Source organism: Athene cunicularia, assembly GCF_003259725.1.
Source record: "Athene cunicularia isolate RWA chromosome 4 unlocalized genomic scaffold, athCun1 chr4_part2, whole genome shotgun sequence".
Lineage (NCBI taxonomy): Eukaryota > Metazoa > Chordata > Aves > Strigiformes > Strigidae > Athene > Athene cunicularia.
In genome coordinates, this window is record NW_020799099.1 from 15,941,836 (window position 1) to 15,958,011 (window position 16,176).

The 16,176-nt window shown below is 40.0% G+C and overlaps 1 protein-coding gene across 2 annotated transcripts in view; it reads left to right on the forward strand.

Annotated features, from left to right (window-relative positions):
- The window catches only part of COL25A1 (collagen type XXV alpha 1 chain), a 152,697-nt gene that overhangs the window by 54,531 nt on the left and 81,990 nt on the right, over positions 1-16,176 (forward strand). The window contains exons 6-8 of one of the 2 annotated variants that reach the window (XM_026848061.1): positions 1,647-1,706; positions 3,533-3,640; positions 7,499-7,534. In XM_026848061.1, coding sequence (XP_026703862.1) covers positions 1,647-1,706; positions 3,533-3,640; positions 7,499-7,534 — 204 coding nt within the window. Of the gene's footprint in view, positions 1-1,646; positions 1,707-2,580; positions 2,653-3,532; positions 3,641-7,498; positions 7,535-16,176 lie in introns of both variants that reach the window. The other variant, XM_026848062.1, reaches the window with a different exon arrangement.

Genomic DNA, 16,176 nt, shown 5'->3' on the forward strand with positions numbered 1-16,176 from the left:
CAGTCTTAGCAGTGTCTCAGGAGTGAGTTTCTTTAAATGTTTGGATTTTTAGCCTTTTTTGGATTTGTTTGCTTTTTTATTTGTTTCTGAAGAAGAGATTTCAGGTCACCGGCCAATGCAGTTAGCCACGCCATGGTTTGTCAGAATGAAGTGGGAAGGCTGATAAAACTGCCACAGGTTTTATGGGATCCACTTACAGGGTCTCAGCTTCCTAGGCTCATGGGTGTATATCAGGAATAAAGCTCCTGAATGCAACTCAGAGGTGCTAGTGAAGGACATGTATGCATCAGAAACTTACTCTGCCTTTTCTTGTAAAGACCAGTGTAGTCTTTGTGATCCAGAGGATCTCTGATGTGATTGCATGTGGAGATGAATAGAGCACATATTTGCCATGTTAGAGTCTGCTGCAGCCGAGAGAACTGGCTGTTGCCTGTTGGTGCTTCCCACCAGGCTAGCTGAGCTACAAAGGGCTCGTGCACTGTGGCAATGTGGGTTGCCCCAGCAGAGCCTTCATGCAGGACTTCTTGGAAGCCACCTCCACTGGCAGCCAGAGCCAGGCGCAGCCTTCCCTTTTGGAGGTGCCAAGCTGCAACCCTGCAGCCATACACTCCAGGCCACACAGAGGGGCTGTGCCACCAGCTCCACATCATAGAGGTGACATGTGTGTGTGCATGCATGCAGGGAGCTTAGAGCTACCAGACATATTTTCTTCTGTGTTCCTCAGCTGGATGTCTCTCAGCCATTGAACATCCTCTGCTCCAGACAGTGTGCTAAAGGCAAAGAGAGGACTTGGGGTTTTCTTTCTTTAGGAGTTCACTGCTCAACTGTCTAAGGTTTCAGCTTTATCGGAAGGTCTAATTTGCACCCTGCAAGGCAGCACTAAGAAGGTGTTGAACTGAGAGCAAAATTCACCACTTGTATTGTCACAGCAGGCCACGATTACCACGCTCTTCTTTTTTATACTAGTACAGTACAAGTTCTGCACATGTTGATAGAGTAGGATATGAGAAACCATATGCAGCATACAGTGCTTGATGGGAAAAATTTTGCCCTGGATATGAAAACGCTGCTATGGAGGTCTTGAAAATCTTGACCTTGGCCATTCCGGACTACCCAAGATCTAGCAATAGATTGTTGTTCAGTGTTTATAATTGTGTATATACTACCAGTTTATGTGCTGAATGTCATATGTTAAACAGAATGTGAGGAGCAGGATGTTAATTATACAAAGTGCTTCAAAATCCACCCTCACTGCTGTCCAGTTCTGCAGCAATCCAGATTCAAAGCTTTCTACATAGCTCTCTTGAAGTGCTGTAGCACATTTTAATTGAAAATGGCTCAGTCATCTGCTGGCTGATAGTCTAACAACTGCCAGGTGATCGTAACTTTATTGTAAGTTTAAGGAAAGTCACCTATGTGGGACTGCTCCTTCTAAAATCTCTCGATATTCTTGTTGCAAAGTAACAACCTGCATCTGCAGTGTAGTGCAAACCTAACTGTTTCCCATATGACACAGAGGCTGTTTCCTGTCAGTAGGCAGTGTGGGGCATACTAAACATAGTGTTTGTTCTGTTTGTCTGTTAGTAAATTGTCTCTGTGATGTTTGTGTTGTGCTGTTTTGGTACCATGTTATGCTGTGTCCCTAGGGTCTGCCAGGCTTCCCCACAGTTGCTGCTCTGCACAGTAATCAGATCCTCACCGTCAAGGTTTGTGGCTGACACGTACCTGTTCAGTCAGGTCTCTCTGTATCAGCATAAAAGTGCACATGAATAATTGTTTTTACCATGGAATACCAACGAATCCTTATGGTGGACCTAAGTCAACCCTCACTGCCTTTGCATTGGTGTAAGTACTCCTGATGCAGAGCATGGGATCAGATCTATAACTGTGTATAGTGTTAGCCCTGGAAAGACCCATATTCCCCATGATCTTGGACAGTATTTTATTTTCAGTTGAGATTTTTCTATAGTTCTGCTTCCCTGAGGCATACAGGAGTGTGGAAAATGTCAGTGAACTCTGTACTGGTTACATGTAGAGTCAGCTATTTCTGTTAGATATCAGAGGTCTAATCTGTACATACAGATTTTTTCAAAGCGCATTTGCAAATTAATCAGGAAGGATTGAAGCAATCTGGTCAAGCTGGAACTCCAGTCATTAAAATGACATCATTCTTCATGGCACAATATGCTGGTTAGAAAATCTGACTGAAAGTTGAACTGGTGCTTTGTCTCTAGAAGCTTTGCTGAAAGAACAGCATAATAAAATACTGATTTTTAAAGCCCGGGTAATAAGAAAATTAATACATGTGAAGAATCCTCATAGGAAATCGGGGGAGAAAAATGTTATGCAGTTAACTGATTGTGTATGATTAATTCATGAAGTGCTATGTCCTGTACTTTAGAGGTAAATTTCTTCCAAAGAAAATGCACAGTTTCTGTCAGGCAGAAGCACCGGTTTATATTATTTTAGCTATTACAAATCTAATGAATATGTCTTTATTTCTTTCTCGGGCCTTCTGATGTCTATTCTTCAATTCTCTCATCTCTGATCTTCAACCTTTGACCTCACCTGCCTGATCAGATGGTGTTTCCTAAAATCAATCATGGGTTTCTCTCTGCTGATCAGCAGCTCATTAAACGCCGCCTCATTAAGGTAGTGCTTCATCTCACTGGAATCTGGTTCTTCTTTACATTCAGTTTACTCTTTGCTGTACCTTTTTGTCAGATGCCTTCTTATAGCAGGTTGTTCATTTGAAAATGTTTTGGAATGAAACAACTGTTAATGATACTAACAATTAAAAGGCTATGGGTAACTTTGCTAAGTGATCTGCATTTTAAAAAGTCAACTTTTTTTAGCAGTTTGCAGTGATGTGCTAGAAATTAAATAACTTGAGCAGCATTTCTTGGTGCCTTTTATTTCAAGGGAAAGGTAATGTGTTTTGGCAACTCTCTTGAAAATTGGCTTTTACAAATTAATAGGTAAAAATCATTACGAGAGTTATCTAATTGTCACTATAAAACAGCTCCCCCCAAAAAAGAGGAAAAATTATGTACAACTTTGTGGAAGACCAGTTATTTTCCAGGCTTATTTTTGAAATCTATCCATGCATCATGGATAGGCTTGGAAAATTGCAGTGCAAACTGTATATTCTCACATGTAACTTTTTTACCTCAGCTTTTTTATTATTATGCCAATCATGAAGCAAACAGCAGCTTATTGAAAACAGTTACTTTAATTGGAGAACTAGATGAGTAAAATATTGCTAGGCTATTCCAAATTTTGGCATATGTCCTGTGGTAGGAGAAGCAGTTTAGAATTTGAACCTTCTGTTCTGTGGCTGATTGCACTGGACAGATACAACCCCTTGGTCTTCAAGGCAAAGTGCAGTCTCTGCCATAAGCAGCAAAGAAGCCACTGTCTAGCTCATGGCAGCTTCTTCCAGCCTGTCATATGATCTTTCTGGGTAAATCAATGTTGTCTTGTGTGGTTGGTGCCTCTAAAGCAAACCTGTGATGAGTTTTTGTTGGTTTAGGGGGACCAAGGACAAGCTGGACCCCCTGGGCCTCCAGGGCCACCAGGACCCAGAGGTCCCCCAGGAGATACCGGCAAAGATGGTCCTCGTGGGATGCCTGGCATACCGGTGAGTTGGCCTGTTGCTGTCATGGTGTCCAAATTCCTCTCAAGTTTATGCCAGCTCAGTTTCAAAGATGTTTTCTGAGGTAAGATTGGCAAGTAAGACATGTGGAAGCTGAACCACAGGCGGATTTCATGGTGTACCTGAAGTCCCACACACAAAGAGCAAGTTTATAGCAGGGCCAAGAGTAACACATAGGTTCCTTGCCTCCCACTCCTGATGGTTTCCCTACACATTCTAAGGTTTCTTGGTTCCTCATTGATGTTTAATAGCTGTGTGAGGAGGGTCTACCTCTCTCCATAAGTACTAAATGTTCTTCAAGTTAAAGATGAATTTGAGATGTTGTGATGGGCTTGACTTCTTGCTTCCTAATGATTTAACCTCACAAATCATGGAATTAAAGTGATAAACTGCTAAATACTGCCAAAAATATGGTAAAGTTTGGAGTCACATTCTGCCATCTTTACACAAGTAGAACAGTACCATTTTATTTGGCTTATTCCCCATATTTCATTAGAACAACCGGCAGAATCCACTATATTGCTTATTGGGTTTTTCTGGGCACAGGAACAGACCTTTTTGACACTTTTTGACCGGATGATTAAACACTTTTAAAACAGATTCATAAACACATGACTTTTTTAGTAAAATATGAGTATGGTTTTGGTTTTATATTTTGTAGCCTCCTTAATATTCATTCTTTTGAAAGAAGTACCTCTCTTCATCATGAATGCCACTGTGTTATCAGTGTGGAGACAAAACCACAGACAGGAAGGGATTATGACAACTGAAATACCACATGTACAGATGCATACACCCCCCCCCCCCCCCCCATGATAGCCAAGAGGACACACAGGGAACTAGCAAGGTGAGGATCAGCACTGGAAGAAGAAAAAGCATAGCTTGTTATGTGGTGCCAGGACAGGAAGGCATAAAATTTCCCTGCAGGGCCTTTTTAGGTAAAACCAATAAAGAAAATATCAAGCACTCCTGTTCTAGCCCTATTCACGTTAAGTCATCTGAAATTGTGTTAACTGTGCAAACATAATATAACATGATGGTAATAGTAAGACTGATAAAATTTCCTGTGAAAATCCAGCAAGGCTTACCAGTTAAGACCTCTAGAACTCTAGGGCTGCTGCTGCTGTTGTTGTTTTGTTTTTTAACACCATTGCCCTTATAGTTCTAGCTCAAGGTTATGTAATGGTATCAAGTCTGTTGCTTCCACTGTGTGGCTTTACTCTGACTACCTACTAATTTCCTGTTCATCCTGCAGCACATCAGGCTTTAGGCCTCTTATGGACCTCCCTTGTGTTCTTTTATTGTGGTAAAATCGATCAACAGTGTTGTTTCTGGTTTGATGTAGTGAGGGTGAGAACCCATTTCTGATGGCAGTGTTACCATTTTTATAATTCATGTGCAAGAGGCTAGCGGAATCAGCTGTTGATGCTGATTACAATATGACTGTGTGTTGCTTGGGGTTTTGTGCTTTTTAGCAAAGGGAACAGTATTTTTTCTCATAACAGGAAAGTAATGCATTTTATGCAGTGAGGTCATTCCATTTTATAATAGTTCTGCAGTTATTTTGACTTTAGATGGTAAGAAAGAGTTTCCTTTGATAGGTTTTTTTTAAGCTGTGGCTATCTTAAGCCCTGTAGTGTTATGAAAAATCTGTTCCTAATACTGCTTTAGAATCAGATACAAATAAGCACTCAGATACAAACCATCCAGATTGCTGTTATTACCATCCTGCTCCTTGCGACTGTCCTGTATCCTCAGGTTAATGTTGCTGATCCTCAGAAGGCTTGTTCCTCCATGGCTGTGTGATATACAGTCAAGCAGCAGAGCTGTGAAGGGAAAACATAGCCAAGAGGTAGTGACAGCTTCGGTTTTTCTAAAGGCTTGCATAGACCTTTGAGCTAAAGAGCTGAACAACAAAGTAATAGCCACACTGTGCTATGAGTTGGGACGTTACAGCATCACACAACTATAGGAGGATGTCCTTGCAGTGGCCAGTTGCCATTAGAAGGCAGTCATGTCCTCTTCTGCAGTGCTAGGCAAAGCAGGAGCTTCCCTTTCAGCCTGTCCTTCTCAAGCAAGGAGTTTTACAATCACCAGAGCTATAAGATGATGGTTTGGCCCTTGCTTTCCCCCGTGCCTGTACACTTGTTGTATAGCCTGAGAAAGTCAGGCAGCCAAGGTAGCAAGGCACAGGAAGCAACTCCAGCAGCGATCATTACTTCTCTTCCACAGTGTAGCAGGGTTTGAGGAGCAGCCTGTGTGCCCACACGTCTCCATCTGTGCCCACACATCTCCATCTGTGCCCACACGTCTCCATATGTGTCAGCACCACCTTGTATCCCAAAAGTGTGCATCCTGTTACAGATACTTAAACCTTCTAGAGATGAGAATGTGCTGGTTTCTCAGGCAGGAAATCTTTAGAGCAGAGGAGGTGGAAATATCAGGGAAATGCTGTTGGACCTATAGCCAGCAGAGAGAATATTAAGGAAGAGTAGGGGGGTAAGGAAGCATTGTGCAGCCTTCTGCTAAGCCTCTCTTTGGATGTCAACAGAAGAACCTGTCAGAACCAGAACGTACGTGACACCCTACCGAGTGATATCTAGAATAGGTGCCTTCCCTTTGCACCTCACTGACACCAGCGTAAAGACTTTGAATCTTTAACACTCTAAAAAGAGTAAAAGAAGAACAAGGGTTTTTGCTGTTATTAAGACAATAGAATATGATACACACTTCTCAAATTATTTCAGCATTATTTCCCAACATTTCTGGAGGTACCTTGATGCTCACTTCAGGCTGTGTGATTGCTGTATATGTAAGCTAGCAGGTCTTCAGAGTGAGCTGAGAAGTCCGACAAGCTTGGGTAATTAGCTGTCAGAAACCTCTGCCTGTGTGGTTTCTCTGTCCTGAGTATCTCGGTGTGTTTGTAGATGCTACATATTTGCTTCTGACTGCAATGCACACATAGCCAGAGAAGCAGTTCTGATTCTTTCCAGTTGCCAAGAACAACATCAGAACAGTTCTCATCAGTTTTTTGACAGGTTTTCTTTTATGGCAAAGCTGCTAAAGAAGATCCTGCAGCTGTGCTGATACAACAGCACATGGACTGCCCTATGCTCTATTGGATTTAAAAGGGAGTGATCTATAAACCAGATCACTGAAATGATAGGACCTTTGTTTTTTGGATGGGTATTTTTAACCCATATTGTACAACTGGTACATTTTACTGTCTCTACAGACAGTTGTATGTGTTCATATTGGGAAGGAAGGGGAAAAGATAATTTCTGACTTTCTGACTGATGTAAAGCTGTGCCCACAGAAAGAGAATACATTGGAAATATGATGGCTTACAATTCTGAAAGCCAATCCGGGTATTTAACAGATGAGTAATTATTGCATGGGTTCAAAATACCAGTATTTCATGGGTTTATGGAACACGAAAATTTGCAACAGTAAGCGATGTCTGCTGACTGAGGTGATGGCAGAGCAGTAATTTTGAAATATGTAACAGTGGGATTCAGCACATATGTGAAAATAACCTTTCTCTGTGTCCTTTAGCACCACTGACTGGAATGGAATATTATGTTTGGATCCAAGGGACAGAGTCAGGACACCAATACTTAACTGTTGCCTTGAGAACTATACCATGAGTGTGAAATAGTACTGTGCCTCTTAAAATGTCTGAGATTTGGACTACTGGTTTAAAAAGCAAAAAAGTAATATATTTAATGTGCAGTCAGCTGCCATACCCATTTGGAATTTTTAAGATACTTTATTATTAAGTAGAGAACTGAATGCAAGACATGTTACTGAAATTATTCACTTTTTTTTTTTTTTTTGTTTAAGGGTGAGCCGGGAAAACCAGGAGAACAAGGATTGACAGTAAGTACTCTTCCATTTTGCTAAGAAACTGTAACAGTAACATGACATATACACTCTTTAAATGCAAAATTCTGAAAAGCTTTATAGCTGTGTATTTCCTAACCTTCCTTTGTCACAGACTATCTGAAGCCTCATTTGTGAAGAAAACATGAGAAAGACAACACACTCTTAATACATACAGGCACCTGTCATATAAGGCCAACTTATTCTTTAAGCTTGCAGAAGTAGAGGGAAATAAAATAGCTAAGGGCAGTGTAAGCCAGAAAGAGCCTAGCCAGGTGTTCCCAGTTCCTGGCCTCCACTTATCACTGTCTCTGAACTTGAGCTGTTTCCACCTTGAGACCACTGAGCAGCACAAGAACCATCTACTTGTTTTGAGGGCCAAAATCCCAGCTGTCTCTGTGGCAATAGCTCTGGCCCTTTGCCTGATGGAATAGTGAAGATAGAGTACAACATACTGAAACTCTCAGAATATTCTCCTCTCCTGAGGTTTGGTTTGTTGTTTTTTTTTTTTCCTCTGTGTGTGTGAGAATGTAACAGCCAAATCAATGCATTTTTTTACACATACTCAGATATGGGAGTAGATGTTTTCTCTTGCATCAGGAACTAATTAACCCTATTCATTTGGAAGCAAATTGAAGCTCCACTGGTTATAAATCAGCTTCAGCCACAGCATAAGGTATCACAAGTTTCTGCTTGTCACATATTCCCAGAACTGTGAAACATGCGGTGTTGGTTTTTTTCCCTTAAGATCTCCCTAAACACTCGTGGTCATTCTTATTTTTATGAGAGATGACAGAACTGTAGCCCATGGCATGTGGTTTTGATTCCTCAGTGCTTCTGAGGAGGAAGATTATATGGTCAGCAATCAGTGCAGATTTGATTGTTATCTGTTCGAATTTATGAAATTTTATACAGGTGTGATGATATTTTACCTTGACAAATTGCAAAATATTTTGAATTGACAAAATCCAGTATCTTTTAGAAGAAAAAAACAAGGATTCTGACACTCAGAAATGCCTGCTTGATCAGGCAGTTAAAGTCCTGTACTTTTTCATTTTGAGATAATGATTTAACAAAACCAAAATCAAAGCCTCCCAAAGGTACTGCCTAGTGTTTTAGCATGCTTCCAGCCTCTTTTTCATTCTGTCTTCTTGGTTTCTGAGGGCCTGTCAATAATAGGTGCAATAGCTGGAAAGGGACATTTTTTGTTTGTTTTATTTTATTTGGAATATTCTCCTATTTGACATCTGGACAAAACTCACCTAGATTCTGCAACAGTGTCTTCCTTCTATTCAAGACCAGATCTTTACGATCACAGAATCCCTGAGGGCTTTTAAAGCAAAACCTGGTCTGTCTCCTTCTAGAGTCCATGTTCAGAAGATTCCTGCTGCTCTAAAGTAGCCGTCTGTGTGTAAGAACTAAAAAACTGCTACTGGTCTGTTTCTCTAAATGCAAATGTGTTTAAATAGGGAGAAAAGGTGTTTTAAAATCAAATCAGCAAGACTGAGTTGGGGAAAGATTCCAGCTTACATTAATTTCCAGTTCCAAATACCTGCTCTAAAAGTCAGTCTGATGGCTTAAAGGTTAGGTCGTGTATAGATCAAGTAAAGAGCATCAGAGTATCAGGGAGGTAATTAATTTCTTTTTATGCTTCTTGGTGCTTCTGACACACTCCTTATGCCAGTACAGATTTCCAGACTCTCTTCCCTGTGGAAAGTGCTACAATTATTCAGGTGTTGTCTAGATGCTTCTGACATATTCCATCATGCATTTCTGCACTCTTTCTATTTCCGTATTGGAAATATGGAAATAAAAGACACTACTGCAGAAATAGCTGAGTTCCCAGCAGGTATGCTGTAAAATTGTGTTGCTAGAGAAAATATGTGTAGTCTTCTGTGGAGCACATAGGCCTCTGCCTACCTGAGATTCTCTTTCTGCATTATCCAAGTATTATCTTTTCAAAGTAAATGAAAATAGAGATCTCTGCCAGAGTTTCTTCTAGGTTAATTCTGCAGGAATTCTTTTGTAAGGACTTGCCTTTGTTTCACACCAAGAGTCTGAAGTCCAAGTTATCTTCCGGATTTTTCTTCCTGGTGACACTGAAATTGTGAAGTCGATGAGTCCCATAAAGTACTACCAGTCCTGGTCTCCCAGAGGTCTACTTGTTGGGGTGTACTGTGGTTTCCTACTTGCCCACATGTCCAAGGCCTTTTCCAGTAAGAAACAAGTATATGGCATGTACTCTGGTTCTTTGTCCAGGATGGAGGCAGATAACAGCCAAGCACAGCACCAGATGCTGTGAAACAATCCCTACAGTTTGGATGTAATTGCTGAAGGTTGTGGAAGCTGAAGGCTATTTGTAGCATATAGGATCACACTCTCAGCAGCTTTAAATATCATGGTGCTGCTCAACTGAAGAACTTCAAGCCTGACCTCTACATTATAATAACGGGCATAGAGGTTTTTCTCTTTCAAAGGCATTTTTAATTGTATTTGGTAACATACCTTGATATTTCTAGATGAATGTCAGGTTATTGATAGAGCTGGTAAACTCAGTTTTAACTTGTGAACCAACAGTGGCACAGCTTGAAATTACTTATTTTTCTATTTTCTCTTCTTACAAGAAGAGGAAAAAATTTGTTGAAGAGCAGAAGATAGTAGATAATGAGATAAGAGAGTTTTCCAGCTTGTGTCTCGGAATGTACCACAAGGCTATTAACATGATGAGTAATTTGTGACCTACTCAAACAATGCGTGCCTTGATTCACAAAAAGTTGAAATAATTTTAATGCATTTGGAGTTCAAGAACGTTTGCATTCTTTCAGTGAAATAGGAAGTCTAGTGAAGACATGGGACTTTACTCCAACTGAGAATCTGCTACCATGTTCTTCTTAATTTTTAATGACATTCTGTGTCAATAAAGAAAAAGAACATCATGTTTCAGATGATGTTGTGAGAGAGGGCAATAATAATCTTTCTCCTTCTCAGGCAGGGGAGCTTTCTTGCACCATATACAGAGAATTACAATGTTTGAGTTCTCTGGCATGACTTCTACTTTGGCATGAGAGAGCTCAACCTTAGTTGAGCTTAGGTGCTCAAGGGAAATTTGCCTTGAGGATGGGGAATGGCTTGTCTTTTTCCCAGCTGCTGATGTAAGTATGTGAGAGTTGGGGCAGGGTGGTGGGAGGAGAAGTTTAGGAAAGCTACTTGTTGCTTACAGGGGTCTCATTCCCTGCTGAAAATCTTTCCAGATTGTCTACTGCCAGTGTGCTTCTATTGCACTTCTATTCTTGTGGTTGAAAAGTTTGAGAGCTGTTTGCAAGGGTTTTTTGGCTCTATATGTTGCTGTGTCAGGAAGAATCTGTTTTCTGTTTGAGCCAAGAGAGTTCAATTTCTTTTTAGGTGACATGGAGGCTTAGGTTTAAGTTAGAAAGGTGTGACTGAATGCATCTCTAATATTAGAAGGGAATGCAAGAATGATTAGTTACTTGCAATTTGTGTCTGGTTTTCATGGCACTTGAAAGCCCTGCACATCTACTTTCTACAAGAGTTGAGGGCATCATTTCTCTGAGCAGAAAGGATTAAGAGAATTCTGAGGGAAGCCAAGCAGTGGGGCCACCAAAGGGATTATGTTTTGAAATGTTGTGGAACTAGCAAATGTATGCTGTGAAAGAGGGAAGTCCAGTAGTTTCATCAGCTTTTCAAACTTACCAATAAAGTTGTGTCCTGCCTCTCATAATTTATCCTCCTTCCTATGCCATTTGTTTGTTCTTGCTGGCATAGAAGAGATTTTATGGTTTATCTTCTAATTTTCAGAATGAATCATAAATGAATTATGAATCATAAATAAATTGTGATTCTTTTCTACCCAGGAGCTAGGATTTCTGTTTGCAGACTATTCATGAGAATTTAAAGTGAGTTGGTGATGGGAAATATCAAAAGCTGGCAGTGACAGACATTTTCATAAACTGCAATAGGATAGAAGGTGTGCGTGGAGTGTTTTTGTTTCTAATTTCCATGTGGAAGAGGTTTTGGTGCTTTTATGTTTAGAGTATTTTAAACTAGTGCATAGTAATAAAAATTTGGAAGATCAGAATTTGCAGTGTTTTCAGCTCCTTGGAAAAGAAGTAAATTTAAACATGTTCAGTGTATGAATCAACCACTTCTTGTCATTGAAAAAACTCCATATATTATTTTATCCCCCCAAATTGGCTTTAAAGACATATAAGTAATTTTACAGATGTTTGCAAGAGCAGAATACTCCAGAATAACCAGAGAATTCAGGTAAAGGTGTCTCTTTGCAAAAGAAATCTATACTATAATGACCAACCCAAATGCAAAATCCCTCTGCTTTAAGATATATTGTTTTCCAAACTAGTAGTTTTGTGCTTATACAGTCTTGCTGGGCATCTGTTCAAGAAAATAAGACCTAATGTTACTGCTTTTACTAGTTATTCAGAATAAGAAGGATGTTATTCCAAAGGATATTGCCATGTTGTGAAAGACAGTGGAAAAGCGTAACCTTGCAGTTAAGTCTGCAAAATGTCACATCTTTAAAATGAATCAATGTTAATTTTTTCATCATAGGTAAAATGAACAAAAGGAACTCACAGAGACCGGGCAAAACTGACTGGGAAGTGTTGCTGGCTTCAATTCAGCCTTGCAGGCCAGTGATTAAGACCAGATCCTCAGCTGGTGTGAATCTTCGTAGCTCCTCCAGGAAATTACTAATTGTGATTTTGTTTTCAATGGCCAGACTTCTGCAGCAGTCTTCTTTGTTTTATTCTGGTAGCATGTTCATAGTAAATTTTGTAAGGTGTTCTTAAGCTGCTTAGCTGCAAATGTTTGTTAAGAACTAGCAGATGAAATGGAAGTTCTCAGCCCTTGCCTCTCACAGAAATTTTTTTTCCCCCGATACAATTGCATTAGCCTTAGCTTGCAGGAAATCTCAGGAAAATACTCTTTGGCATCTTGTAACCTCTGTACTTCTGTAATGGCTGTCACAACATTGACTAAGAGATTGATGAAAAGAAGCTCAGGCTGAGCACTGATTAATAGTTATTGCAGCTCTTTTAATGTGTTAAGGTAGATAGCATGGGAGGGGGACACTGCTTAATCGGAAGTTTATATGAGGTTTCCCCTCATATTTAATCTGTTTACTTAGCTGGTTGTTCTTTTATCTAGGTGATTCATCAGTACTAAAACATTGCACATTTCAGTACTAGAACTCTAGAAATTGCAATCTTTATGAAACACTCCTCAACCATGCAGGAACACATTTTCAGAATTACATCATATGCCCATTACACACAGAAGATGGAATCAGTGGCTAGAATGCAGGCTCCACTGAAATGCAGATGAATACTTTGTATGAAACCTATACACCTGCTAGTTCAGTTTTCCTTCTTAAGTTCTTTATGCCATTAGAGTGGTAAGAAATTGGTTTCTGGGAATAAGGAAGTGATCTTACCCCTGTACTCGGCACTGATAAGGCTGCACCTCAAATACTGTGCTCAGTTTTGGGCCTCTCACTACATGACATTGAGGGGCTGGAGCACATCCAAAGAAGGGCAACAAAGCTGATGAAGGGTCCAGAGCACAAGTCTTACGGGGAGCGGCTGAGGGAACTGGGGGTGTTTAGTCTGGAGAAGAGGAGGCTGAGGGGAGACCTCATCGCCCTCTACAGCTACCTGAAAGGAGGTTGTAGTGAGGTGCATGTCAGTCTCTTCTTCTGAGTAGCAAGTGACAGGACAAGAGGAAATGGCTCCAGGTTGCACCAGGGGAGGTTTAGACTGGATATTAGGATAAATTTCTTCACCAAAAGGATTATTGAGCATTGGAACAGGATGCCCAGGGAAGTGGTGGATCAGTTTTATAAAAGACTTTTATAAACATTTGTTTGTCCTTGGTTACCCAGTTTTCCAAGTGCTTAAGTAACTATCGAATAATTCTCCACCTCCAGAGAAACACAGATAGCAGTTGAATTTCTTTGGAGCAATGCACCCTTTTCCATCCTCCTGTTGAGGAGCTGTTTGAATGAACCTAATTCAGAGAAACCCTGCAATAGCTTGTCAGAGCTGCCTAGATAGTTTACTGAATTGCACTTGATGGCAAAGAGTTCTTCTGAAGTGTTCATGATACCTGAAGCAGTGAGAACTATTTTTAATTTTTATTATATTTAGTTTACCTTTCTATTCTGGTCAACTTTCAAAACTGAAATTTTCAGCCCTCTCAGTTGAAGTTTCTCAGTGAATGTGTGTCAATCTCAAGAAAAGTAACATAATTTTCAAAAATGCTAAGCAGTGACTTTATCCAAACAGTTTTTATGAGCTTTCAGTGTAATTTTTGAAGCCTAGATGCTCTTTATAAAGTCAGTTTTTTAACATTAGTCACCAAGGGCTTAAGAGTATCCCTGAGCATCCCTGCATTGGAAACTCTGGCAGCTTCCAGTGATACAGGCATAAGACAAATAGTTGCTATCAACATCATCTGCATAGACTATTATAAAGTGATTTGTTGATCAATTACATACATTGTGTGTATATATATATATATATATATATATATATATATATATATATATATATAAAAAAGTATATATAAAAGCAGGAGGTGAAAGAATTCTATAGCTCTTGTCTTAAAGGCTTTTGTTTTACCAGCTTCATATTCTCAGGGATGATACTGACAGAGACTGAGTGACAATGTATTACCTGTGGTAGTAGATCAAGCCTTCGACTAGTGAAGACTACCGTGAGTTTCGTACATGCCTGGTCACTGCAGAACAGAGGCTTTGGGCTTGAGGGGAATGAAGTGGGGAGCAGTCATAGCAGCTCTGCACTGGGCTGCCTGGATCCAGTGGCAGAAGAGCTATCCAAAGTGAAATTTTGCTGAACCTGCATTTGCAAAGCATCCCTTTGGTTGTACTAGAGCAACCAGCATGGCCACTATACCACTGCAGCTGTTATGGAACACAGAACAGTTGAAGAAAACAGAAAGAAAAACCAAAAAATAGTCTAAGGAGTTGTTTGGAAACCTTTGTGTATTTCTTGCCTTCTGCTCCTGTCTGAAGACCTACACAGAGGTATTTGGTTGCTCATCTTACTGTCTGTTTATCAAGTGGGCAACACAGCACTCTCCCCAACTTAGTAGAATAATCGGGGGGAAAAAATCTACATGGTCATATTGAATTTCCTATATAGATTCTTCTAGTAATTATCAATTATACCTCTGGAAATGAACTGGTCTTGGAGGTTTTTTTATTTTATCCCTTTATCTTCCTCTCTTTCTCCCAAGCTGTATTTACTTGCTTATTTCTATCTCTCCAGTGTGATTCTGTATCTTGCTCAGGGAGTGTAGGTAATTCGTAGAAAATAGGCACTTTACAACAATTCTGTAGTTTTTTACAGTTTTTTGAAGTAATTTTCCCTTAGTAATTTTATTTCAGGTTTTCTATTAAGGTGGCTGATGGCAGACTTATGTGGGAGAGGGATGAGGCCTGTCAATGGATGAGCTTCTAAGTTTCCAGTGACTTTGAGCTTCTTTCCCAATGCTAGGGAGCAGTAAGCTTCTACTTGCGATTGGTTTTCTGAGCATACCACTTCTGAAGGCAGCCATATTGTTGAGGACTGGTTTTGTCATTGTCATGGTAGCTCAATGGCCATGAGACACCAGAGTCATTTCCAGTCTGAGTTAAGGCTTAAGTACCAGAAATGGAAAACAGATAATTGTATAAAATATTTACTTATAAGTATCTGCTGCTTCTTTTCTCTGAAAGATTAATTTTAAAGGCACAATAAGAGCAAGACTATGCTACTATGTAAATATTTTCTTTTTTTATAACACCTCTGGAGGAGCTGGAATGATGGCAACGATGAGAGGGAAATTCTGGGGAAAGATCTTTTCCTGGAGACATCGGCAATGCCTTGAATTATGTCGATCCCACAGGCTGACAGCTGCAAGCACCAGGCACAAAGTGCTCAATAAAGGAGTACATTTAACAGTTTACTTTGGAGAATAGCATTAGTAAGTGAATGAATAAGAATTAGTAAGTAAATTTAACCTTGAAATGGTAACTTTGTATTGAGGTCTCCCAAATGGTAATTTAATATAGCTGAATGTCTTTAGAAGGCTTTATTAGCTTCTTAAGCAGTTAGAAACTGAGGAGGCAATATCCATTCCTTGGACGTAAAAGTAGCAGGTATGAACTATGAAGGCAGTCTTCAGTTGTTCTGCATTCAGTCTGGTCTACTGATGAAGGGATTCTTCTAAAGACCTGAAATACCACCAAAATGCCACTGTTTAATATGCAAAATGTCAACAGATAACAGATGCCCAGGATGCAGACATTTGGAGCCTATTTTGGTAATGGTGATGTAGGAAAACTATGGTTTGAACATTCATTTCTTGGAGTTTTTAAGATGTTAGCCAAACTTGCATCTTTCTCACAGAAGTGGAGGATTCCTGGTTTACCACCTACCATGGTGTCAGGCACTGGAAGAAACTTCCTTCTCTGGAAGAAAGGGAAAAAAATCTGTGGAGTATGATGTTATATCCGTGGTTCCTTAGCCAGCAGGCAACTCTCGCCTACCAACATCCTCGTGATTTGTTTTATCTATTTTTTTCCCCATCTTCAGTTTACT